Raw genomic sequence first — 26626 nt, 5'->3', positions numbered from 1 at the left:
CTTTGAGTCCTTTCCTTTCTTCCGGATGGGAAGCAGGCCGTGGGCCTTCGTGGGCCCAGTTGTCTTAACAGGTGTTTGTGTTTTTAAAGCGATCTTAGTACCCCGATTAGGGTGCCCCTAATCGTGGTACCCGACAGTAGCCCCCGAGGCTTTGGCCGAGTCAATGGATTCGACCAAAGGGTGATTCTGCGATTTCCCCTTTGACGTGATCAGTCAATGCTGCACACCCGCCAGACGCGCCTGAGCGCCAGCCCGGCGGATGTGACAACACGCCGGTCGGGGTAGTACGCCCGCGGGGGGAATACTTCGAGGCGCACGCCTCTTTATTTGTTTGAAGGACAGGATGTGTCCGCGCGCTGAGGGGGGCCAGGGCGAAGGTGGCGCCCGCTGCTCGGCAGCTGGTGCTCCCATCGCGCTGTCACGCAGATAGGGCCTTGGCCCCGGCGTTCCTGTTTGCCTTGTGGCGCGCCGTTCGAGGGCAGCCGGCCAGAGCCGACACTGCCCCGCTTAGCGTCCAGGGGCTCAACTCCGCTTTATTTCGTTCGGTCGTGTCTCAGCGCGGGGACCGAGGACATCCTTTGCTCGTGGAGCACCGCTTCGTCACGGGCGAAACAAGCCTCCGCTATTTGATAAGCTTGAAGCTTTGTGCCCGGCGTAGCTATAAAGAGGGGTCATGGGGTTCCCTTTCTTCTCCAACCTCTCAGCTCTTTCTTCCAGTATTGCCCTAATTTTGTAATGTTTACTCTGCCCTTTTGTGACCGGCCCCCGGATGGGGCGGCCTGGCTTTTTTAGGCTTTTGGCGCTAGAAGAGAGCTTGCGAGCGGTGGGGGAAGACCGGAGTGGGCGTGCGCACCATCCCTCAGCTTCAGTGGGATCAGCAGAAGAGCATTGGGCCCATGAGGTCCTGCTCCTGCGATGTCCCCTAGCCTGAAGGGGGATGGAGACGCCTGACCGTGGCGCTGGCGCCAGGTCTGGCGGCTGTTTTTCGCATCGTCCCCCCGGTGACAAGGTTGCTCTCGGGGAGATGGTGCGGAGGGCGCTGTCCGTCAGCTCGACCCCCGCGTGGTCTTCGGTGGAGGAGACGCTAGAAGAAGGCTTGCGAGGAGAGCGTCCCGCTGGACCCGTGAAGTCAGGGGGCTGCTTCTCGCATCCCTAGCAGCCTCGCTGTTGCGTCAGCCAGGGGCCTGGTGCCTTTCTTCGTTGCTCGCTCCTCCCTAAGACAGGGAAAATTGCCACGTAGGTGGCAACGTGTTTGTATCTTTCAATGGCTTCGCGCCGGTAACCCTTTGTAATCTTTTATTTGCATTTGAGCAATAAGGTGCCCTTTCCCCTCTACGGGGAGGATTATCGAGGGTATAGGGGTGTACAAAGAGTTTCGACCCTCGAATATGTGTGAAGTCTCCTCCGCGGGGGCGCGTCAGCGCACCCGTGGGTGTAGCCCCCGAGGCCTTGGAGGAGCGTTTGCGCTCGTCCAAGGGCTACAAACGTTATCCCACTGGGTAGCTTTACTGGGATGGCCATCCAGCGTCTTTTTCAGCCGCATCAGCACTTTTTCAGCCGGCCTCGGCACTCTCAGTGCTGGTACAGCGACCCGGCGTTCAGCTTAGCCGTTAGGGGAACGTACGCTAATAGCGGGGGGGGGGTTCGGTTATACACGTGGAGCTTCATATTCGACGGTTGTCGATTTATTCGAGGGTGCAGTTTTGAACCGTGGCATGCGAGGAGCCCCCGAGCCCAGGCCCGTATGAAGACGTTCAGGGGAACCCTCGACTTTGATTACGACCCTCGTCGCCCTTCCGCAGGGAGGAGGGGTGAAGCGCACCATGCTACCCATGCCCGGGCCGCGAACTATGGCTGCTTCAGTGAGTTATTAGCGGGTTGTTCAAGCGGACGTCCGTGCCCCGTTCGATAAGGGTCGGCTCGTGGTCCATAGACACGTCACATAGAGCACTTGCGAAGGTTCGCTAGGCGGGGCTCGGACCCATTCGATAGGGTCCGAGGGCTCGATGCTCTCCCTCGATGGGATCCCCCTTCTAGGCACCTTCGACTGGCCTTGAACACTGCGTAGGATGTCTCGAACTTCGCGTTCGAGGGTAGCTTGTATGGCACATCCCTGTAGTCCCTGACTCTGGTGATCTGGGGCGCCTGTCGAACCCCCTGAAGGGCCAGGCTTCGAACCCCTGATCAGTAAGGCCTCGAAATGCGGTTCCTTCGAGGGTAAAGAGACCTCTTGAAGGAATATTTCGTCGTGATCTGAAAATGTCGCAGAGTCGCGAGCCACGCACGCGGGTCTTCCGCTAGTGGGGGGCGACGTGGCCCGATTTGTGCGCTGCGGTGTGGGCGCGCCTTTTCAGGCGACAGCCTCGGGCAGACGAAGCGGCGTGGGCGGCGGCTGACGGATGGGATAGTGCAACAGTCGCGCCGTGCCCGCCAGTTACCGTGCTGCATTTATTGCTGCGTGCACGCGTGGGAGACTCCGCGGTCGTGGGGCCCATCCATCAGCGATAGCAAAATCTACCGCATTCAATGCAGTAGATTTGGGCCGCGGCTGCAGATGCGCCCGTCATGGTGAATAAAGATGAAGAGAAAGGGGATGTTTTGGGTTCACCTGGCCATTTGCCTCCATCCTGCTTTGCCTTCTCCGCCTCTGTTGCTTCCTGAACCCGTAGCCAAGAGCGAGAAGGAGGAGGAAGAAGGAGAGAGAGAGAGAGAGAGAGAGAGAGAGAGAGAGAGAGAGAGAGAGAGAGAGAGAACCTTAGCCGTTTCGGAGCCTTCATTCCCGCATCCCCCTCGAATCGAAGACATGTCGGACATCCAGGAGCCTTTGCCGTGGGGGAAGTCCTCCGCCACCGTGGCGGTCCTGCAGCAGTTGGTCGCCGACCGGCTGCTGCCGCAGATCACCGACTCGGGGGCGCCGGCGTGGATTTCCCCACATCCGGACGAGACCGAGCCGAAGCCCCCGCAAGACTACGTCGTGAGCTTCGTGCGCCTTCACGAGCGAGGCTTCGGCGTCCCCATCAGCAGGTTCATAAGGGCTTTGTGCGAGTACTTCGGAGTGGAGCTGCACAACTTCAGCCCCATCTCCATCTCGCAGGCGGCGGTCTTCGTCGCCGTCTGCGAGGGGTACCTCGGCATCGAAGCCCACTGGGACCTCTGGGTCCATCTGTTCCACGGTGAACTCTTCGTCGAGAATGCGCGGGGCCAACCGAGGCGGTTCGCGCGTGCCGGTGTCCTGACGCTCCACGTCCGCCCGACCCGGAGGAATTTTTACATCTCGAGCAAGATGACGACGAACAACGCCGGGTGGAATCGAGGATGGTTCTACCTTCGGAACTACAAGGGCGCACTCCCGGCGTTCACTAACAGGGTTCTTCGGGAGCGACCGCCAAAGTGGGACTGGAGGGTGTCGTCCCCGTCGCAACAAGCCAGGCCTGAGGGCCTCACCGACGCGCTGGTGCGTCTGGCGAAGAAGGGGCTGACGGCAGCGGTCGTCATCGCGAACTTCGACTGGCAGAGGGTTATCCCTCTCGTGGAAAGGGCCCTGCCGATTTTCGAGCTCACCCCCGGGAGCAAGGTGGAGGGCTCGAGGACGTCGAAAAAGTTGCTTTCCCACACCGCCGCCGCCCGTAGGGCGAAGTACGCGGTGGCGGAGTTCCCTCAAAATCCCAAGGACCTCTGGAGGATCAAGATGCGCCCCGAGCCGGGGTACATTTCTCTGGTATGTTTTGATTTCGAATCCGCTGTATGTTGTGTGGTCCCCTTTTCCTGACCCTATCTCGGGCGTGCTTTGCAGGGGTTGAGCTGCGGCACCTCGAAGCCCCCGGTCCCGGAACAACGCCTGATCAATCGTCTCCACGCGGAGAAGATGAAAAGGCGGAAGGATGCGACGGAGGCAAAGGCCGAGAGGAAGAGGAAGAGAAAGGCGAAGCATGACAAGGAGTGCAAGCTTGCACGTGTGGAGTGTAAAGCATGGCCCTCCACGCCCGAGTTCTCGGAGGAGGAGGAGGAGGCCTCGGATGCCGAGGACCACGCTCTGAGGAGCGACAGGGAAGCCGTGGGCGCGAGCCCCCCGCCGTTCTACCTATGGGATGACGATGAGGGGGAGCCGGTGGCGCCGGAGGTGATGAGGGCCATAGCAGAGTCCTCGGCGCACCCATCCCTCGAGGGGGCTAAGCGGGGGTCGTCGCCTCTGGCGGCCGTTGAGGAGACGCCTGCACCCCAGGTGCTGGTCTGTGGCAACGAGGCTGCGGCGGGCGAGGAGTCATCCGTGCTGGCAGCCTCGAGTCACCAGGCCGACACGAGTGGGGCGCCCTCAGGGCAGTCTTTGAGGGGCGGCACGGTGACTCGGGCCCGAAGAAGCGCCACGAGGAAGCGGAGCATGAGTGCTCAATCCGGGTAAGCAGACCTCGCTTTCATTTTTGTTGCGTGTTTGGTGGGTTTCTCGATCCTGTTGTCCTCAACTCGTGTTCTTCGATTTCCAGCCCCGGGGCCGTCCCCAAAGACGCGGTGCAGCTTGCCCCGGCCAAGGCTCTCAAGACCGGGGCACAAAGCACACCGCACACGGCGCCGCAGCCCCTGCCTGCTGTGGACCTCGAGGCGGCGGCCGCGAGGCTACGGGAGGCCATGGCTCGGGGTGCCCAGGCGGCGCAGCAAGCTCGGGCACAGGAGGAGGATGGTGACGCCGGCCAGAGCGGTGCCAAAGTAGCCGCTCCGGCTATCGACGCCGGGGAGACTGGCCAGGGCGGTGTGGACGGCGCCACCCTGGCAGTTACTGAAGTTGAGGCCGGTCAGGGCAATGCGGCCAGCGCCGCCGGACCGGACACAGGAGGAGAGACCGGCGGGGGCGCGCAGGAGCGCCCTGCTGACCGTGTGGAGGAGGAGACCCTCGTCTTCGAGCCCCCGAGGGCCGAGGGCGAGGGCGTCGCAGAGGAGGAGACGGTGCAAGAGGGGCCGATGGTGGAAGGAGCTCCCGTCCCGGGGCCCGCGGAGGCCCGGGACGAGGGTACTGTCGTGGTAGTGCCCGTGCCAACGGCGCAAGGGGGTGTGACGGCGGTGGTGGAGCTGCCGGACAGCAGCGAGGAGTACGGGGACTCGATGGACATCAACCCCGCTGCTGCGGCAAGCGCCGCCGCGCACATCGCCGAGTTCGCGTCAGCCAGCGTGGGCATGCTCGAGGCGGGGACGTCCGAGGGGGGCCATCTCGGGGCGATCGTTCTGTCCGGGGTCCCCTCGGAGTTCCTTCGCAAGGAGCAAGAGGAGGAGGAGGAGGCCTGGAACAAGCAGATGGGCGTGGGTCACGAGATCTTGCAAGCCCTCGACCGCGCCTTCACGCTCCACCAGAATGCGGATTACCAGGTCAGCCAGGTAAATGCTCCCCCCCCCCCCGAAAATTGCTCGGATTTGGTTTAACTTTTACGCGTCTTCACCCACGTCCTCCCCTTTGCAGTAGCTGAGGGAAATCTCGCACGAAAAGAGCGCCGAGATGAACCGGCTGTACTCCCAGCTGAGCCAGCTCGGGCAGCACAACGCCGAGCTGGTACTCAAGAACATTGACGCCAACGCGAAGATGGCGGATCTGGGAACGCGTCAGCAGGCGCTGGAGGAGGAGCTAGCGCGGGTTGCTGGTGAGCGAGATGTCCAGAGGGCGGCAGCGGAGGAGAAGGCCCGGGAGGCCGAGGCACAAGCTGCCGAGCTGCAGCGCCTTCGGACGGCGCTCGAGGATAGAGCTCGGGAGGCTGAGGCGCAAAGCGCCGAGCTGCAACGTCTCAGCACCACGCTCGAGCAGAAGAAGGCCGAGCTCCTCCATAGGGAGGTAGCCGTGGTTGCGCTCACCGAGACCCTCCGGGAACAGGGCGAGGCCCTCGAGGAGAAGGGGGTGGCTCTCCAGAACATGGGGGCTACCCTTAAGGAGAAGGAAGCCTCCTTGTCCTCGCTCGAAGAGGCCGCTCGAGCCCAGAGGGAGGAGGCGCAGAGGAACATCACGGGTGAGTACCTTCGATTTTTCATTGATTTGTTACTTTTCATAACTGACGTTGGTTTCCTTTGCTAAGAGCTGAGGCAGAATGTGGCGGACGAGACCGCGGCGAAGGAAGCGGTCCACACCGCGCTCACGGTGGCGCAGATGGAGTTTGCTGATCTGGAGCAGACCGCCGTGAGCGTGTGTCAAGAGCTCGAGGGGGAGGGTGCCGTCTCGGGGAGACACACTACCTGATGGATCTCCAGAGGGTGTCGTCGGGGTACGCTGTTCCCGATGATGCGGATGCGGACGCCGCGTCGGCCATCATGGACGAAGCCGATGCAGCCGCGGAGGAGTTCGCCACCGTCCTCGCCGAGAAGCTAGAAGCAGACATCCCTCCCATCGCCGAATTCGACGCCCCTGAGGGCCTGCAAGGGGGGATGATAGCCTGTAGGAAAACTGGGCCTCGAAGCCCATGTAAATAGATTAGTGTTTATCATAGTCGCGCTTTGTAGTCGCATCCTATGAATATAAGAGATTTTATTTTTCATAATTTGAATTTGTGGCCCGTCGAGGCCTTGTGCGTTCGAGCCTATATTTCTTTACTTTATTTCCATGTTCTTCGTATGCGACTTAGATAAACATCTGCGAGGAAGTTCGCGTTCATAAGCAACGTAGGCGTAGGGTGGTGAGGGGGGTGCCGTATCCCGGAGGCGTAGGCGGCCCCACGACTCGGCCAGCCCCGTACCGTAGTTGCTTACGCCTCGCATCCATTTTTTCCAAGGATACGAGAAGCTTAGGGTCGAGACGGAAATATTTCGAAAAAATATTGGCGACTTTTTGGGGACGTTCGGTAGTTCCCCCCGTAGTAGCCCCCGAGGGAGGCTCGGCTTTGCCGAGGGTAAAGCCGAGCGTACCTCAATGTTCGTGCGCACCCGAGCCCTCGAGGGTCCGGAAGGTTCCCAAAAAGCAATAAGTAAAGCGTACTTCCTTATTATTTCGGGAAATTGAAAATGCGAGTACGAACAATATACAAATAGCTTGAAATGCTAAGGATAGAAGCGTCGTAGCTGTTGTATGTTCCAAGCTTTGGTGAGGACTTCGCAGTTTTCGTTCGCCAGCTTGTACATGCCGGGTTTGAGCACCTCGGCGATTATGTACGGCCCTTCCCATGGAGGTGAGAGCTTGTGGCGGTCCCTGTTGTCCTGTCGAAGCCTCAGCACCAAGTCCCCTTCGTTGAGGTCTCGGCGCCGGACCCTCTGCGCTTGATACCTTCGTAAGGACTGCTGGTAGCGCGCAGAGTGGAGGAGCGCCACGTCTCGAGCCTCATCCACTTGGTCCAGCGAGTCTTCGCGAGCTCGCTGGTTTTGTTGCTCTTGGTATGCCTTGAGCCTTGGTGATTCGTATTCCAAGTCAGTGGGGAGAATGGCCTCGGCGCCGTGGACGAGGAAGAACGGGGAAAAACCCGTGGCTCTGCTTGGGGTCGTCCTCAGGCTCCAAATGACCGAGGGTAGCTCCGTGAGCCACCTCCGGCCGAACTTGTTCAGTTTGTTGAAGATTCTCGGCTTCAGTCCCTGGAGGATCATGCCGTTGGCATGCTCCACTTGCCCGTTCGTCTGTGGGTGTGCCATAGCCGACCAGTCCACACGTATGTGGAATCTGTCGCAGAACGCCAAGAACTTCTTGCCTGTGAATTGGGTGCCGTTGTCGATGATAATCGAGTTCGGGACCCCGAACCTGAAGACGATGTCGGTGAAGAACAGAACTGCTTGCTCGGATTTGATCTTGCCGATGGGTCGAGCCTCGATCCACTTGGAAAACTTGTCGACCGCCACCAGCAAGTGGGTGAAGCCCCCGGGCGCCTTCTTCAGCGGACCGACGAGGTCTAGTCCCCACACGGCGAACGGCTACGTGATGGGGATGGTCTGCAGAGCATGGGCCAGGAGGTGTGTCTTTCGAGCATAGAACTAGCAACCCTCGCAGGTCCGTACAACGTCGGTGGCGTCAGCGACCGTGGTGGGCCAGTAGAAGCCTTGCCGGAACTCGTTACCCACGAGGGTGCGCAGCGCAGCGTGATGGCCACATATGCCGGCGTGGATGTCGCGGATCATCTCCCTGCCCTCGGGGACGGGGATGCATCGCTGCATGACGCCCGAGGGACTGCGCTTGTATAGCATGTCGTCGATTAGAACGAAGGACTTGGCCTGCCTAGCGAGGCGCCGCGCCTGAGCGCAGTTCGAGGGTAGGACCCCTTGAGTCATCCAGTCAATGTACTGGACGCGCCAGTCTCGCGAAGTGGGGGCCTCGTCGACTTCCATTGCTTCGGCCTCGTCAGCGGAGGTGGTCCCGAAGTCAATGTCCATGGGCTCGACCCCGTCCGCCGGAGGGTTCCCTCCGGGGGACCCGGTGGACGAGGGGCCCGGCTCCGCCGGATCTTTGAATTCGGCGGAGGGCTTGGTGATGTCGCGAGTGAAGATGTTCGGGGGGACGGTGGTCCGCCCCGACATGATCTTGGCTAATTCGTCGGCGTCCTCATTGTACTTGCGCGGGATGTGATTGAGCTCAAGGCCGTCGAATTTGTCTTCGAGGCGGCGCACTGCGCTGCAGTACGCCTCCATCTTCGGGTCATGACAGCTAGACTCCTTCATGACTTGATCGGCGACGAGTTGAGAGTCGCCGCATGCGTCGAGGCATTTGCGCCAAGCTCGATGGTGATGCGGAGGCCACTGAGAAGGGCCTCGTACTCCGCCATGTTGTTGGAAGCAGGGAAATGCAAGCGTATCACGTACCGCATGTGTTCTCCGAGGGGTGAGATGAAGAGGAGGCCGGCACCGGCGCCGGTTTTCATCACCGATCCGTCGAAGTACATAGTCCAGCATTCGCCCTGGATTTGTGGTGGGGGTAGCTGAGTGTCCGTCCACTCAGCCACGAAGTCAGCCAAGATTTGGGACTTGATCGCCTTGCGGGGGGCGTAGGTGAGTGTTTCTCCCATCAGCTCCATAGACCATTTGGCAATTCTACCCTCGGCTTCCCGGTTGCGGGCTATCTCTCCCAAGGGGAAAGATGAGACCACGGTGACGGGGTGAGCCTCGAAGTAGTGGAGCAGCTTGTGCCGAGCCAAAACCACTACGTAGAGCAGCTTTTGAATCTGCAGATAGCGTGTCTTAGTTTCAGACAACACCTCGCTGATGTAATATACTGGTCGTTGGATGGGCAGAGTATGACCCTCCTCTTGCCTTTCGACCACGATCACCACGCTGACCACTTGGGTCGTCGCAGCTACGTACAGATAGAGGGGCTCGCCGTCCGTAGGTGGTGTGAGAATGGGGGCGCGAGTGAGCGACGCCTTCAGCCTTTTGAGGGCTTCTTGGGCTTCGGGGGTCCACGTGAAGCGCTCGGTTTTCCTCAAGAGTCGATACAGGGGTAAGCCTTTCTCGCCGAGACGCGAGATGAAACGGCTAAGGGATGCTAGGCATCCCATGACCCTCTGTACCCCCCTTTAGGTCTCGGATCGGTCCCATCCGAGTGATGGCCGAGACTTTGTCAGGGTTGGGTTCGATGCCCCGCTGGGAGACAATGAAGCCCAAGAGCATGCCTCGAGGCACCCCGAACACGCACTTTTCGGGGTTGAGTTTCACCACTTTGGCCTGTAGGCAATCAAACGCGATTTTGAGATCGGCAACCAGGTCGTGCGCCTTCCTGGATTTTACAACGATATCATTGACATATGCCTCTACGCTCCGCCCGAGATGGTCTCCGAAAACGTGGAGCATACACCGCTGGTATGTGGCTCCGGCGTTTCTGAGGCCAAAGGGCATCGTAACGTAGCAGTACATGCCGAAGGGTGTGATAAAAGAAGTTGCGAGCTGGTCGGACTCTTTCATCTTGATTTGGTGGTAACCGGAATAGGCATCAAGAAAGGATAGAAGTTCACATCCCGCAGTAGTATCTACAATCTGATCAATTCGTGGCAAAAGAAAGGGAACCTTTGGACATGACTTATTTAAACTGGTGTAATCTACTCACATCCTCCAGTTTCCACTCTAATACTAGATTAGCTAGCCACTCGGGATGGAATACCTCTTTGATGAATCCGGCCGCCAGAAGTTTCTGCAACTCCTCGCCGATCACCCGGCGCTTGAGCTCGTCGAAGCGTCGCAGGCGCTGCTTCACCGGCTTGGAGTAGGGTCGGACATCAAGGGAGTGCTCGGCGACCTCCCTCGGTATGCCAGGCATGTCCGAGGGGCTCCACGCAAAGATGTCTGCATTGGCGCGGAGGAAATCGACGAGCACCACTTCCTATTTGCCGTCGAGGTTGGCGCTGATCTGCAACGCCTTGTCGTCGGAGTGGTTCGGATCGAGGGGCACCTTCTTGATACCCTCGGCGGGTTCGAAGCTCCCGGCGTGTCAGTGCGTGGAGTCCAAGGCCTCGCTTGCCATTTCGTCGAGGGTGGCTGCGAGGGCCTCGTCCTCCGCTTGAGCCTCCGCGCGCTCAACGCACTCAATGTCGCACTCGTAGGCGTGCTCGAACGAAGAGTCGATGGTGATCACGCCCTTTGGACCCGGCATCTTGAGCTTGAGGTAGGTGTAGTTGGGGATGGCCATGAACTTGGCGTAACAAGGATGACCTAGGATGGCATGGTTGGATCCTCGAAACCCCACCACCTCGAAAGTGAGTACCTCCTTGCGGAAGTTGGTTGCTGTGCCGAAGCACACAGGCAGATCGATCTGGCCGAGGGGTTGGACTCGCTTCCCCGGCGCGACACCGTGGAATGGCGACTTGCTGGGGCGAAGCTTGTCCAGTCCGATCCCCATGAGCTCCAAGGTAGGGGCGTACATGATGTTGAGGCTGCTGCCTCCGTCCATGAGCACCTTGGAGAAGCGAGTGTTGCCGATGATGGGGTCGACAACGAGCGGATACCGTCTCGGATGTGGGACGTAGTCGGGGTGGTCCTCGTGGCCAAAGGTGATGGTATCCTTCGACCAGTCGAGGTAGGATGGCATGGCTTTGGTGACGGAAAAGACTTCGCGGCGCTCACGCTTGCGCTGCCGAGAAGTCATATTCGTCGTTGCTCCTCCAAAGATGAAGAAGGCATTCTCCACTGGGGGGAACTCGTCATCTCCACCTTTGTCGCCAGCATCCTTCTTCTTGTCCTTGTCGCGATGCACGACGCGGTTGTAGTATTTCTTGAGCATTTCGCACTGCTCGAGGGTATGATTGACCGGGCCCTTGTGGTAAGGGCACGGCTTCTTGAGCATGTCATCGAATTGGCCTCCACCGCCTCGAGGGGTCCTCGAGGTCCTTTGCGGTCTGGGGAGGCGGTGAAGGCCTCCTTGCAGTCCTCTGCCTGCCCCGACCCACGCTGGTTCGGCGGGACCGACTTCTTTCCCTTCCTCCCCCGCTTCTGTTTCTTGGCGGGGGCGTTGGGCTTGGCGTTGCTGCCCTCCGCGGGCGCATCGTCCTTGCGCTTGCTCGATTTGTTGTCGAAGATGGCACCAACGGCCTCCTCGCCGGCGGCGTAGTTGGTGGCAGCGTCGAACAGCTCATTGGTGTTGACGGGTCGGATTCTTGGGAGCTCATGCACCAGGTTCCTGCAGGTCGTACCCTCAAGGAAAGCGTTGATGACCTCGACGTGGGTGACGCTGGGGAGCTCGGTGCACTGCTTGGAAAAGCGTCGCACGTAGTCACGCAGGGACTCGTGGGGCTTCTGGCGACACCCTTTGAGATCCCAGGAGTTCCCAGGGCGCACGTACGTACCCTGGAAATTGCCCACGAAGATGTGGACCAAGTCGGCCCAGTTGTGGATCTGATCCGCAGGCAGGTGCTCGAGCCACGTTCGTGTGGCGTCAGCAAGATGAAGAGGAAGGTTGCGGATGATGACCGCGTCCTCCGTCGCGCCGCCTAGCTGGCACACTAGGCGGTAGTCATTGAGCCAGACTGCAGGATCAGTCTCGCCCGAGTATTTGACAAGGGTGTTGTGTTGTCGAAAGCGCGGGGGAAAAGATGCAGTTCGAATCTCCCGGCTGAACACCCGGGTGCCCGGAGGCTCCGGTGGCTCACCCCTGTCGTGCTCAGGGTCAAAGCGTCCACCCCGTCGAGGGGTGTACCTCCTGCCGTCGATGACGTTGCAGGCGTCACCGTCGCCAGCGTGCCCGCGAGTGTCACGGATTCGCTCCCTTACGGGAACTCTCCCGATGCACTCGTGCACCGAGGCCGCCTTCGCACCGGGCGCTATGGCTGCCTTGCCCTTCCCCGCTGGGGGTGTGTGCACAGAAACCTCGCGGTCCTGATGCACGGTCCCATCACGCTGCTCCGGGGCTTTCGAGCGCATACGAGACGCAGAACTCTTGGCCTGCTGCACGGCAGCTTGCTCGATGAGCTCCTGTGCCTCGCGGCGCAGGTTGCGGCCCGAAGGTGTCGATGGCTCGGGCATAGCTTGGAGTAGGTAAGCCGCAGCGACAAGCTTCTCGCCTGCCATCTTCAGCTACGGAGATTTGTCGACGTTGTGGTCGGCCAGGATGCGCTCCCGTGCAACACGTCCCGCCGCCTGGGCGTGTGCACCACGCGCGGTACGCTGCTGCTCGAGTGCGGCGCGCAGCTCCTGGGTTTGTGGACGCTGCTCGTCGAGCTTGGCTTGAAGCTCATTGAGCTGTGCCAGCTGAGCTTGTCGCGCCGCCGAGCTTGATGAAGAAGGGGCTGCAAGCGGCACCACCGGCGGGTTTGCCTGCGCGTCCGCCCCGCCGTCCTCATGGTTGCTCGGGGCATTGTCGTTTTGCTCGTCTGCGAGGTCCGCCATGAAGCACTCTCGGGAAGGATCGAAATCCCCCTCGCTGGAGTCTTCGGAGCAGGTGAGGCAGTAAGCCATCGCCAGCTGGAATGTGCGGAGAGCGTCGGGGTCACGGACCCCGGAGTAGTCCTCGGCCTTCTCGGCCGTAAAGTTGTTCATGAAGAAGTCGATGTCGTCGGCGATCGAGCTCGCCGTCTCGGGGTAGGATTCGTCAGGAGACGACGCGATGAGGCTGCGGATCGACAGAAGATGATGACCCAGCAGATCCTCATGCTCGATGAAGTTAGCGCTGGTTGATGAGGCGTGGACGACAGCGTTGCGCATCCCAAAGGGGAAGGGCGACGCCGAAGTCGAGCCCCCCCTGGGTGGCACTAATGCTGCAGCAGGTGACGATGTCGGCGCAGATGACACCGAGGCACGTGATGACGAGGCGGTGGCCCCGCTAGTCGTGATGCTGAGCAGTGACATGCCAGCCTCCACCCAAGTGGGGGAGTTGTGGCATGCCGCGCGACACCGCACCCCCCGCGCCTGTCGCGAACGTTGGCCCGAGCGCCTGTTGCGCCGGGCTGGTGAAGTTGGGGTGACGGGGTTGCGTCCGGGCGAGAGGAGCTGCATGAGGTAACCATTGCTGGTTGCTCTGAACTCGAGACTCCCAAACGAGATCACACGTCCCGCTGGAAACGGATCCGAAACGCCCATGGGGTATGGGTTGGATCTGCCCGCCATCCCTGGAGATCAAATGGGAAAAAGAGAGAAAAATGTCACGCCGTCCCCCTACTTGGCGCGCCAACTGTCGGTGTCCCGACCCAGGGGGCCCGGATTCCAACTAGTAAATGCGGTGTGCTTCCTCGTCCCAGATGATGATGCAAGAGGCAGCACAGTAATGCGCGGTTTATCCTGGTTCCGGCCGCGGGGCCGTACTTCCAGCAAAGGGGATGTGCGAGGGCACTGTATTATCTTGCACCCGGAGTGCTTGTAGCAGGGGATACAAGCAAGGCGAGAGAGGGAGGGAAGCCCCCAAGTCTCTGCTAGAAGTGGAGTCGGCTCAGATGAGTGCTCAGTAGTCCCTGAACGTCCTCTTGGAAAAGAGAAGCCAGAGAGAGAGACTAACCAGCCAGCAGCCCCGGCTAAAGGAAGCTCGCCCCCTCCTTTTATAGTCACAAGGAGGGGCGGGGTACATGAGTGGGGGCATAGAAGTTGTCGTTTTCCCCTGAATCGCGGGGTACAGTGGTTGGATACTGTAGAAAGTACACTGTGGGAAGGCGGCACGCGGCGCTGTCATCCTGGATTTTGTGCACACCGGCGCCGGTCGTCCTGCAGTGTCCCTGTAGGCGGCGTGGTCGTCGCTAATGTATGGTCTCCGATATACGGCGCGGTGGCATTCGGTGGGCCCTACGGATTAGGGTCCTGCATGCACCAGCGGCAGTGGTAGCGGGGGGCGCGGCGGCCCTGGACCCCCTGGTCGGAGTGCGGGTGTGCACACTAGAAGGTCCGGGGGATACGTGGAAGTCCCGGACCCCTTCCCCAGTGGGAGGCCAGTCTGGATGGTTGGCGTTGGCAGAACAGTAACGGGAGCAGTGCCGAGCCTGTCCTATCCCGTGTTACAGGTCCCAAGGTGCTGCTGCAGCATCCGGGATGGCGGAATGGTGACTGGAGTCAGCGGATGGGACCCCGGTCACATCCACTGTGGGAGTGGCAGTCTGACACCGCCCGCCCTTGCTGCCGTGGCGGAGTGGCTGTCCTTTAATGCCTTCGTACGGCGGTCGGTTGGGCGGCGAGGCAGAGATGAGTCACCCGCTCGAGGGTAGATCCGCTACCCTCGAGCGAGGCGGAGATGTGTTGCGCGGTCGAGGGTCCCGAGGGGAGCCCTCGAGCGAGGCGGAAAATGAGTCACCCGCTCGAGGGTAGGTCCGCTACCCTCGAGCGAGGCGGAGATCGTTTTCGCGGGTTCGAGGGGGATGCGAATGGGCCGCATGCTGGGCTTCTTTGAGTCCTTTCCATTCTTCCGGATGGGAAGCAGGCCGTGGGCCTTCGTGGGCCCAGTTGCCTTAACAGGTGTTTGTGTTTTTAAAGCGATCTTAGTACCCCGATTAGGGTGCCCCTAATCGCGGTACCCGACAGCAACCAAACCCCAAGTCAACGGATCTGAGCCATGGCAGACTCTGCAACTCAGACAACAAATCCTACTGCTGATGATGCAACCGGTGATGCGGCAATCTGCGGCCTAAAGGTAATACTCGGCCTAATCCTTTAGTTTCCCTCAGCTTATCAAGCCTCTCAAATACTAAACTCTGAAACATGACACCATATGCATACTTCTGAATTTCTGAACTTCAGGTGTCAGACATCCTTCTGCCGCATCCCTCCAATCCAAAATCTTTATGTCTTGGCCCACGAACCTATGAGAATCCCATAGATTTGATCTCTTGTGAAGCAAATAGGATCCCTTTCGTGAGTCAAAACATCGATTTGAACCTCTGGGCTGACTGCTTAAGAGCCTGGCCCAACCCTCCTGAGAGCTGGATTACATGGTACAGCAGAGTAGCAAAAGCTTATATGCCCTTGTGGCAAGATTTGAACATAGCTGATACACTTAGCTTATAATTATCACGCCTTGACAAAGATGAGAATCTTCTGAAAACCATCGGGTATTTTTGTTCGGATGTCCTGAACTATTTCCTCTTTGGTCATGGACCCATGACCATTACTCTGCTAGATGTCACCATGATCGCTGGCCTAGACATTAAATCTCCTAATCCAACTGCCCACAAAATTGCAGAAGTCCCCTTCAAACTTTCTTCCAAAGTCAACTGCACAAACTGGGTACTTACATAAATCAGCACATGAAAACAAAAGGTCCAGTGACTGAAAAGGAACACACAATCTTCTTAAATCTTTGGCTAGAACACTTCATCTTTTGTGGTCCCTCTTTAGCTCCAACTAAGAACTATCTTCCATTGGCCTATCACCTGGCCCATGGCAATCACATCGGCCTCGGCAAACTTTTTCTTGGAGAAACCTACAGATATCTCCATTTGATGACATCTAATTTGCTTAACCAAAAGAAACTGAGAACTGAAGGCCCTTGGTAGTTTATTCAGTTGTGGGCACAACTGTACTTTCAGCACCAGATCCCGAACTTCCAAGGCCTAACCAAAAACTCTTTTCCTGATGAGAGTGGCAAACCAATTAGATGTACTAGCTATGGCCAAGCTTTATTTAGTCTTCCTGGCAGTAAACTGAATTCAGCAGATGCAGCAAACTGGTTCAGAACCTTCTACAAGGGACTGGATAACCCACTCTATTTCCTATTCACCGAATCTGAATCCTTTGAAAACCCAACTGCCTTTAGACTAGATAACTTTGCCGATGACGACAGCACTCGGCATCTATACTCTTTAATGATTCGACCTGGCTTCCTTCCTGTTAGCATCAGCACCTCTAATAGAATTATCAAGCCAGGTTATGAATCTTACCAACCAACCATAGCAGCTCGGCAATTTGGCCTAGGACAGGACCCTCCCCACTTCCATATTCACCACTTGGTGGAGAGCAGAGCCGATCTGCCTGACGGTCTCACCAGCTCAAGATGCTACAGCATGTTCGATGATCTCCACATTCCAATACCATCCGATCTATCCTTTGATCCTTCATCGATCGATTTTAGCACATGGTGGGGAATGTGGAAAACACATATATTCATGAAAGCTCTAGGTCCTCGACTGCATCAAATTGATCCTGAATATGTAATCCCCGAGGAAGAGGTACTGAATCTATGCACTTTATCCTTTCTGAGTACTCTATCCTTCACTTGACTAATCTTACTCACCCTGTTTGCAGCAACAAGATGGTCCAGAACCTATGACCAGCAACGGGGAGTCATTCCACTTTCTTCCAACTGCTCCTGATGTACTTTTCTGCAAAGGATCACCATCAATGAAGAAAGTGATAATGACTATTCAGCCAGACTTACTTCAGCCGGCTTCCAAACGAAGACAAACTTCTGCAAGCGTTGCCCCTCGAGTCTTGACCAAGAAAAGAAAGATGATCACTAACCGAGTCATCAAGAAACCAGCACCAGCTTCCCCGAGTCCATCAGAGTCCAACACCAACCAGGTAACTCATCTTCTAAAACTTCTTCTTTATTGCACACACATGTACTCTGGTTGACTGTAATTCTATTTTCAGGACATGGCTGAAGACATCTCCAACGCAGAAAGCCCAGTACCACATGAGATGACTGCAAATCCCAATATACTGATAGAGGCAAACGAAGGGCAAGCTGACGCAGTCAATGTTCTTGACGACGACACAAGCTCTATTAGGACGATCGCTCTTGAACCGCCCAACGCTTCTTCTTCAGAACAGGTAACATTACAAGAACCAATCCTGAACCAGCCGATAGCTTCATAAATGCATCTTGCTCTAACTCCAGATATGTCCATAGGGCTTTGACATTTCAGGTTTGCTTTCCTTTGACCCAGCATCAATGGGTCTGACTACCCCTGGAGCAAAAACACCATCTTTGCAGCAATCAGCTAATTTGGCACATCAGCTTCAATTCATCAAGGATCTACTATCTGCTCCACTCACTGCTCTAGTTGGTGATTCCAGTGAAATAAAGAACATCTTCGAGCAAATAGAATCCCAACTCCCGGAGCCATTGCAAATCAAGCTCTGGCCAGCCAGCAATCTTCCATTCTTCTGGGTAGAAGTGAATAAAGCACGACAAAGAATAGAAGCACGACGCTCCCAAGCTTCTCTGAAAGCTGACATTACCCAAAAGTGCAAGGCCCTCAACCAGAAGAAGGCAACTCTAGATATCAAAACTGACGTGTCTGCCAACATGAACCGACCCGACCTCTTGAAGAAAGAACTGGTGGAACTCGAAGAAAAAGTCCGCACCACCAAGAAACTCATCCAGGCCGAGGAAGCTTCTATTGCAAACTCCAAACAAGAAACCCAGGAAATAGCCGAGCAGATACAAGCAGAGTTTGCAGAGATAAGAACCTTAAGTCGGCAGATAGTAACAGGTGATGACAAGGATGACGAAGCAATCATAGCACGAGCAGACGCCGTCCGCAGAGAAGCCATCTATGACATAGAAGAATTCCTGAACTAGTAGATAGGCTCAAGAAACAACTAGTACTGCCTGTTAATCTTGAAACTTGTAACTATTTAAAACATCTTAAGTCGATGGTCGCACATCGGCTATCTTGCTTCTCATATGTATTTTTTTACTAGCCAACTCAACGTGTTGGCCTTCTCATTCATTTTTTTCTTTTTACCGGCCAACTCAACGTGTTGGCCTTTCTCTTTTTTTTCCGGCCAACTCAACGTGTTGGCCTTTCTCCTTTTTTTTTGCTGGACAACTCAACGTGTTGGCCCTTCATAAATTTTTTTCTTCTTGGCCAACTCAACGTGTTGGCCTATCTCAGTACAGCCGGATGGATCTCATCGGCTCTTGTCACTCGCCTTCCCACATGCTCGGGAAATACTTCTTGAGGTGTTGACCATTGACAGCAACAGGAAACTTGACACCATCCAGCTGCTCAAGCATGTATGCATTCCCAGGCAAGACTTGATCAATCTTGTACGGTCCATGCCAAGTTGGAGACTTGCCATATTTTCTATCTTTAGTTCCCAATGGCAATACTGCCTCCCAAACCAAGTCTCCAACCTGAAAATTCTTTGGCTTGACCTTCTTGTTGTACGCGCGAGCAACTTTAGCCTTATTTTCCTTAATCTTCTCCAGCGACCAAAGCCTTAGCTCTGTCAGATCCTCCACATTATCATTCATCAGGGCCGCATACTGTTCAGCAGATAGATCATTCTGAAACTCGACATGCCTTGACCCGGCCGTGATTTCCCATGGTAACACAGCATCTTGGCCGTAGACTAAATGGTACGGTGATGTCTTGGTGGACCCGTGACATGAAATACGATATTCCCACAAAGCTTCTGACAACACCTCATGCCAGCGCCTAGGATATTCATCGATCTTTCTCTTTATGAGCTTGATGAGGCTCTGGTTGGATGCTTCAGCCTGTCCATTAGCTTGGGCATAATACGGAGATGATCTTATCAGCTTAATCCCCACGTCATCGGCAAACTTCCTGAATTCCTCTGATATAAAGACCGATCCTTCATCGGTCGTAATGGTCTGAGGGATCCCAAATCTATGAATGATGTGTTCTTTGACAAAGCTGATCACATCTCTTGACGCTACTGATCTCATGGGCACTGCTTCTACCCACTTTGTGAAATAATCTGTAGCAGCTAAGACCCATTGGTGACGCTTGCTAGACGACGGGTTGATCTGACCAATCATGTCCATGGCCCAACCTCTGAATGGCCACGGTTTGATGATAGGATTCATTACTGACGCCAGCACGATCTGAATCTTGCCAAACCTTTGACATGCCTGATACCCTTTGTAATATTTGAAGCAATCTTCAAGCATAGTGGGCCAGTAATAACCCGATCGCCTAATCAGCCACTTCATCTTATGAGCTGATTGATGAGTACCGCAGGCTCCTTCATGAACCTCATGCAAGAGCCAATTTGACTCTGAAGGTCCCAGACATTTAAGCAGTAGTCCTTCCAAAGTCCTGTAGAACATGTCATCCCCAATCAGAACATACTTCATGGCCTTAAGTCTTATCCTTCTGGGTGCCCCCCGAGCCGAATCCTTCAAGTAATTGAAGATATCGGCTCTCCAGTCTCCGGGTTCTAGAAACTGAACCTCTACATCGACTCCATCGGCTGTTTCTTTGTACCCAGAAGCCATCTGTGCCAAATCATTGTCTTCATTATTCAGAGTCCTGCGTATCCAGTGGAAATTGATGTACCTGAATCGTGACATCAACTCACGGCACTGCATCCATATCGGAAAAAGAGCCTCGCTCTCACATCTATATTCTTCCGTGAGCTAAGAGATCACCAGCTTCGAATCTCCAAATATTTCCACCGCTTCTGCACCAGCTTCGAGGAGTAGTTCCATCCCTCTGCGAATGGCTTCATATTCCACTAAATTATTGGTGCATGGGGCAGTCATACTGATGGAAAAAGAGTAAGTCACCCCTCGAGGTGACACCAACAGAATTCCCACACCGCATCCATCATCACAAGCCGATCCGTCAAAAAACATAGCCCAAGCACGAATAAATAGTGCAGCAATATCAGTGCTGATCCTATCTGCAACAAGATCCGCCAGTGCCTGTCCTTTGACTGCTTTCGCAGGCTGGTATCGAATATCGAACTCTGACAATGCAAACATCCATTTTCCAAGCCGGCCTTTCAGGACAGGAGCTGACAGCATATAGGGATGGCAATTGCACCCGCGGAATGCGGGTATCCGCGGATTTTAGACCCGACGGGTGCGGGTGCGGGTTCGATATTCCACCTGTGGGTGGACCCGCACCCGCGTATTGCGGGTGCGGGTTTGAGATTCCACCCGCGGGTGGACCCGCACCCATCCACAAACAAAGAAACTCTAACCCAATGTGCTTAGGTAAGGCTTATTCCAACTATCCTAACTATAAAATGAGCACAAAAATTTATAGATTTATTGTTAGTTTGTCGTTAATACTTTGAATTTGGGAATTTATTGTTAGTTTGCCCTTATTACTTATAGAAATGTAATGTTTGACTATTTAAATTAAAGGATTTGTGCTTTTTTATTATATCTTTTCTCACACCCGCGGGCACCCGAAATCCGCCCGAAACCCACGGGTGCGGGTGCGGGTGTAGAAATGCACCCGCGGGTCTACCTGCGGGCGGGTTTTTTCCAACCCCGCGGGTTTGCCTACGGGCGGGTTTTCATCAAACCCGCACCCACATCCGCGGGTGCCATCCCTAACAGCATATGCTTTATGACATCCGATTTGCATATGACAATTGTTTTCGCCGAGAGCAAAATATGACGAAGCTTTGTACATGTAAAGAATAAGCAAAGGCAAAGCTTCTCGATTTCAGGATACCTGGTCTCGGCGTCTAACATGCGCCTGCTGAGGTAGAAAACCACCCTCTCCTGGCCGTCGTGGTTCTGGACTAACACTGAAGCAATGGAAGTGTCACCCACAGATAGGTACACGTAGAACGGCCTATCTTGCTGAGGAGGAACCAACACTGGAGGCTTTGACAAATATTCTTTAATTTCATCGAAAGCTTGCTGCTATTCTGCCCCCCAGCGAAACTCATCATCTGATTTTATCTTCACTAAACCCATAAACGGTTCGATGCACCCAGACAGATTAGAAATAAATCGTGTGACAAAATTAATTTTACCAATGAGCTTCTGCAACTCTTTATTTGTAGTAAGTGGCTTCATCGCCTTCACAGCTTCTTGACTCTTCAGGCCGATCTCGATTCCCCGCTCATGCACCAGGAACCCCAAAAATTGACCCGCCGACATGCCAAAGGCACACTTCTTTGGGTTCATTTTGAGCCCAAACTTTCGAGTCCGCTCCAAAACTTGACGCAGATCCTCTAGGTGCCCCCCAGCTGACTTGGATTTGACCACGACATCATCAATATAAATTTCTACCAGTTTGCCGATGAGATCATGGAAAATGTAATTCATGGCACGTTGGTACGTTGCACCGGCATTTTTCAGTCCAAAGGTCATAACCAAGTACTCGAACAAGCCGACCGCGCCTGGTACTCTGAACGCGGTCTTGTTCACGTCTTCTGGGGCCATGAAGATCTGGTTGTAGCCAGCATTACCGTCCATAAAACTCATCATTTTGTGGCCGGCAGCTGCGTTGATCAATGTCTCTGCAACAGACATCGGGTATTCGTCCTTCGGCGTCGCTCTGTTGAGATCTCTAAAATCAACGCAGACACGCCATCGGCCATCCTTCTTTTGTACCGGTACCATGCTAGAGATCTATTCTGCATACCGGCACGGACTGATGAACCCAGCATCCAACATCTTCTCCACTTCCTTCTTGACTTCTTCTAGGACTTCGGCCTTCATCTGACGTGCTCGTTGCTGAAACGGCCGAAACCATTTCTTGAGCGGGAGCCGATGCTCGACGATGCTTCTATCTAGACCGGGCATCTCAGTGTAATCCCATGCGAAACAATCCCGGTACTCTTTCAGTAGTGCAATCATCTCCTCACGCAAGACCGGATCCAACTTCTTGCTGATAAATGTTGGCCGTGGCTTATCCCTAGGACCGATGTCAATCTCTTCCAAATCATCAGCTGACGTGAACCCGTATCCTAGCTTGCCGTCGTCTGAAAAACCAGCTGCGAACGTAAGCGGGTCCTCATTATCCATAAGATCAGCGGCGAACACAGGGAGATGACAAGAAAATTTATTTGGCCAACCGCATGGGCTGGCTGTTTCTATTCTTCCATTATCATTCGAAACCAAACAATCAATGAGTGGCCAACTGCTGGAGCAGGCTATCATATGTACATGATGTAACAATTCTGTCCTCAAATAAGATTTTTCTATTTTTAGGGGCCGGTCGCTGGGACCGGCCTCTCTATCTCTATTAATCCCCGTAGCATGCCAGGATGTACTTACTCTGTGAGGCCAGTGGATAAGACCAGCCTCAGTCCATTTTTTGTCGCTTTGATCCGATCACAATCTTCCAGGGCGATCCCTGAGATCGGCTCTTATCCTTCTGGGTCCCAGGCATTCATATCTGCAAGCGAGACTTCACTGGAATCGTCTGCAGGGACCACTTCCACTTCATCGCCATCCCATTGGACGAGATACTGATGCATTGTGGAAGGGATACAACAATTGGCGTGAATCCAATCCCTCCCAAGCAGTACCATGTATGTACTCTTGCTGTTGACGATGAAGAACGAAGTCGGGATCGTCTTGCGACCCACTGTCAGCTCCACATTAAGAACCCCCATTGCCTCTGATGGTTGTCCATTGAAGTCATTGAGCATCACATTAGCCTTGATTAAGTCGGCAGAAGAACGCCCCAACCGGCGCAGCACCGAATATGGCATCAGGTTGACTGCAGCACCGGTGTCAACCAGCATCCTGTTGATGGGTTTACCGTTGATGAAGCCCTTGAGATACAGCCCCTTCAAATGTTTGTAGCTTTTTTCCTTTGGCTTCTCAAAGATGATCGTCCGGGGCAAAGATCCAATTGTGCAATAGGTAAATCCTCCAGTTCGGGTGCCCGGAACTCTGATGGGAGCACGAACACCATGTTCACATCAACTGATGGCTTCTCATCGGCTTTTGCCTGCTTGGGGCGCCACTCTTTTCTTGGAGGGCGCCTCTCCAACCTCCGCGGGTGTTTGACTTGTTCCGCGAGATCCAGACGCGCCTTCCTCAGCACGTCAATGTACTTTGCTTCTGCTTCTTCTAGATTGCGCAAGCACTGCACTCTGCGCTTCTGTGAGCGATTAAGCCCATCAGGACACCACCTTGGGCGATGGTACCTGTCTTCTTCTTCTGGCTCGGAATCACCCCCGGTCGACCGCTCGGCGTGATCATCGTGACGCACTTTGGGCCCCAAGCGTCGAAACACCGAAGTATCGCCTGACTGGCGTGTCCGAGGCCTGCACTCCAGACAATCATCTATAGTGGGCAATCGGCTCATGCCGGAATTCCAACAGTACCTGAAGAACGGGCAATGCCAGTGGTCGCGTACAGTCTGACGCCTTCCCAGCGTCATCCCTGTGTGGTACTCGTACTCCTCTTCTTCCGATTGATATCGGCGACGCAGCTTGTGATGATATTCATACTTTTCCAGAAGCCGATCGAAAGCAGGAAGCTGATTACGGATGTGACGCACTTGCTCTTCAGTAATATGCTGTCGCCCTGGCTCATTTTGATCCTGGGGCCATTTGCCAGAAACAGCCTCCCTCCTTTGCTCGTCACGACGACGTACAGGCCCCGCCATGTTGATCTGGAATGAAAAATTCTGGCCCGTAGGAGTGAAGTCTGACAACTCTACCACGTTGGCTTGTGGGAAGGGCTTCGTGTCGACCTTCATCGTGTGTTGGGCCAGGATTAATCGGCCTTGCTCGATAGCCGATTGAATCTGACGACGGAGCTCCTTGCATTCACCCGTGGCATGAGTGAACGAATGGTGCCATTTGCAGTACAGTCTTCCCTGTAGCTCTTGTGCCGTCGGTAGCTTGTGGTTTTCTGGGAGCTTCAGCTGTTTCTCTTTGAGCAGCAGATCGAATATCTGCTCTGCTCTGACTACGTCGAAGTCGAAGCCCTTCACAAGCCCTTGCTGTTTGATCCATTTGCACGAGACAGGGTTTGCCCCCCGAGTCCACTCTGCCACGGCCACTTCTTGCTCCTCTCCAGAGTCATCAGATTCATCCGCCTGGGCCATGTTTACATGGCGCTTGAACTTATCCTGGTACAGCTCAGGATGGTAAAGCTCATATGCCATAAGCTTCTGCACCATGTGTGCCAAAGAGGTGAATTCCAACTGAAAAGCCAGATCCTTGATCGACTTAGCGAGTCCCAGAACAGGCAGATCGACTGCCTCCTTCTCTATGATGCGTGATGAGTAGCATCGGTTCTTGACCTCTCTAAAGCATTGTATGTATTTCGACACGGTCTCTCCTCGCTTCTGCCTGACTTGGGTGAGGTCGGCAATCCCAGCTTCAGCAGCCTCTGAGTGATACTGGGTATGGAACTAGTCTTCCAGCTACCTCCAAGTTCGAATCGAATCTGGAGCCAATGACGCGTACCATCCAAATGCTGGGCCGGTAAGAGATTGGCCGAAGAACCGGACCCTCAGCGGATCCGAGACTGAGATCATCCCAAACTGCGTTAAGTATCGGCTCACATGCTCGATGGAGCTGGCTCCTTCTGACCCGTTGAACTTGGTGAACTCAGGGAGCCGATACTTGGGTGGCAATGGGATCAAGTCATAGTCACTCGGATACGGCTTGGAATAGCCGATCGCTTTTCTTTTGGGCAGGATGCCGAACTGGTCTCTCAGTATTGCACTGACCTGCTCCACACTAAGAACTCCTGGGGCCGATGGCTCAGCACTCGGCCCGGTAGCGTACTTTGCCAGCCACGCTTGTTTCTCCACGTCTGCTCCAGAAGCTCCTGGGTTTACCAACTGCACCGAGCGTGTTGGATTGACGCTGTCAGGGATGTAGGCGCACGTGTAGCCGTGCGGGATCTCCTTGGGTGGCTCAGTCAGGAACTGGCCTTCTCCAGGATCACCGCCGATCTTGTGGACGACGTAGATCAGCGAATTCTGCTGTATTGCTGCCGCGAGCGAGTAGGACACTGGCGGCTTGGTTTGCAATGCAGCTTCCCCCCTGTGACTCCCCAGAGTTGGTCCCAATGGGGAGTACTGGTTCTTGATTACCTCCTGGACAACGCGATGTGCCACGCGCTCAAGCTCATTCACCAGGCTTTCTGAGTGTCGATGGAGCGTGTGAGCCACCATGTAGTTCATCTCCTGGCATAGGGCCCTGGTACGCTCCTCTGATGGCACAGACAGATCGACGTTGTTGAGAGCGCCTTCTGGTGAGAATCCCTTCCACCTGATGCCATGGTTGCAGGTCCTCTCAAAAGAGCCGATGAGATCGGCTTCGAACTGAGCTTTGATCTCATCATACTTTAGCTTGTGTTCTGGAGTCAGCTCTTCGTACGTGATGGGCTTGGGAGCGGGTTCTTGATCTTGAGCTCCTGCCATCTCTGCGGTGGGCGTTGTTCTTGATGAAGGTCCCACCGGGCGTGCCAGAATGTGTTGCCGGTCGAAACCCACCGGCGAGCAGCGACAGGCAACACGAAGAGCCGAGAGATTGCTGGGGCGCTGGCAGGCACTTCTCCCTCGTCGACGGCCCGCAATTCCAGCACACGCCGTGGCTTGTGAAGACGCAGGGCGTGCCACCTGACCTATACCCGATTAGAAAGGTGCGGACGTGCTTGCAATGATTTGCCTGCATACACAAACACGTGGAAACATAAGTCCGAGCCGTGGTCGGCTCCCCGGGACGACTCTTGCATCGGCTTTAAAGAGCTGATCGAGTCCCGGTGTCAGATGGGATCTGTTGCATCCGGATATTGATGATTAAAGCGAATAACTGAAAGGCTGCTTCAATTAATTCTAATCGATTTAATCCACGACGGTAAAGGCTTCACTGCTAAATCGGAACATCCTACACGTGACTGGGCCTAATAAATGTAACATATAACTAAACTATAACCAAAATAGAGGCCTAAGAACTAGCAAGAGCCGATTCCCGGATCAATTCCCTGTTAAGACTAGAGCAGAGCATCTAACACGCCACCGGATCATCCAACCCGTTTGCAAGGCCTAACCTAGCAGATATTACGCCAACTCTTAAGAATAAGAGCAAACAATAACAGATTAGATCTACCAGACATAAAAGAAGCAGGGTGTTGCCTTTACGCAGCTAACTCTATGCAACAAGAGCTAGAATAAGATGATAACATGATTGCGTAAAGACAACATGATATTCGTAGATAATAAGCAACAAAGCACAACAGATCTACTAAAAGCCATGCTACGAACATCAGGATAACTAGTACTACTCGCCATCAAAAACACTTCAGTACGAGTAATACCAAGGTAAAAGCAAGAACAACGCTGCCCTGATCGCGAGAAGCGATCAGGACAGCATGGCGCTTACTTGGATGAAACCCTAAGATTAGGGGTGGCGATGCGCCGAGATTGTTGATTGTGAGACGTGATGACGTTCTCCTCTTTTATGAATAACATAGGGTACATATTTATAGTCCGGAGACTTGGGAAACAATCTAAACTAATCTTGTCCCGATCAGACTCTATCTCTAATCTTGAACTAAATCTAACATACATGGCCCATGTGGCCCAGATGCTCACACAGGAGCCGATTTATAAGCCTTCTTAATCTCCTGCTTCAAGCCCATCTTGCT

The 26626-nt window shown here is 54.9% G+C and overlaps 1 protein-coding gene across 1 annotated transcript in view; it reads left to right on the top strand.

Moving 5' to 3' along the window:
• The first annotated feature begins 3283 nt into the window (after positions 1-3283).
• Positions 3284-26626, top strand: part of LOC120669389 (disease resistance protein RPM1-like) — a 40889-nt gene continuing 17546 nt past the window's right edge. The window contains exons 1-2 of the mRNA XM_039949150.1: positions 3284-3454; positions 3866-4228. Coding sequence (XP_039805084.1) covers positions 3284-3454; positions 3866-4228 — 534 coding nt within the window. The remainder of the gene's footprint in view (positions 3455-3865; positions 4229-26626) is intronic.

Source organism: Panicum virgatum, chromosome 4N, assembly GCF_016808335.1.
Source record: "Panicum virgatum strain AP13 chromosome 4N, P.virgatum_v5, whole genome shotgun sequence".
Classification (NCBI taxonomy): Eukaryota; Viridiplantae; Streptophyta; class Magnoliopsida; order Poales; family Poaceae; genus Panicum; species Panicum virgatum.
The sequence above is the reverse complement of the archived record's forward strand: the minus strand, read 5'-3'. Positions and strand labels throughout refer to the sequence as shown.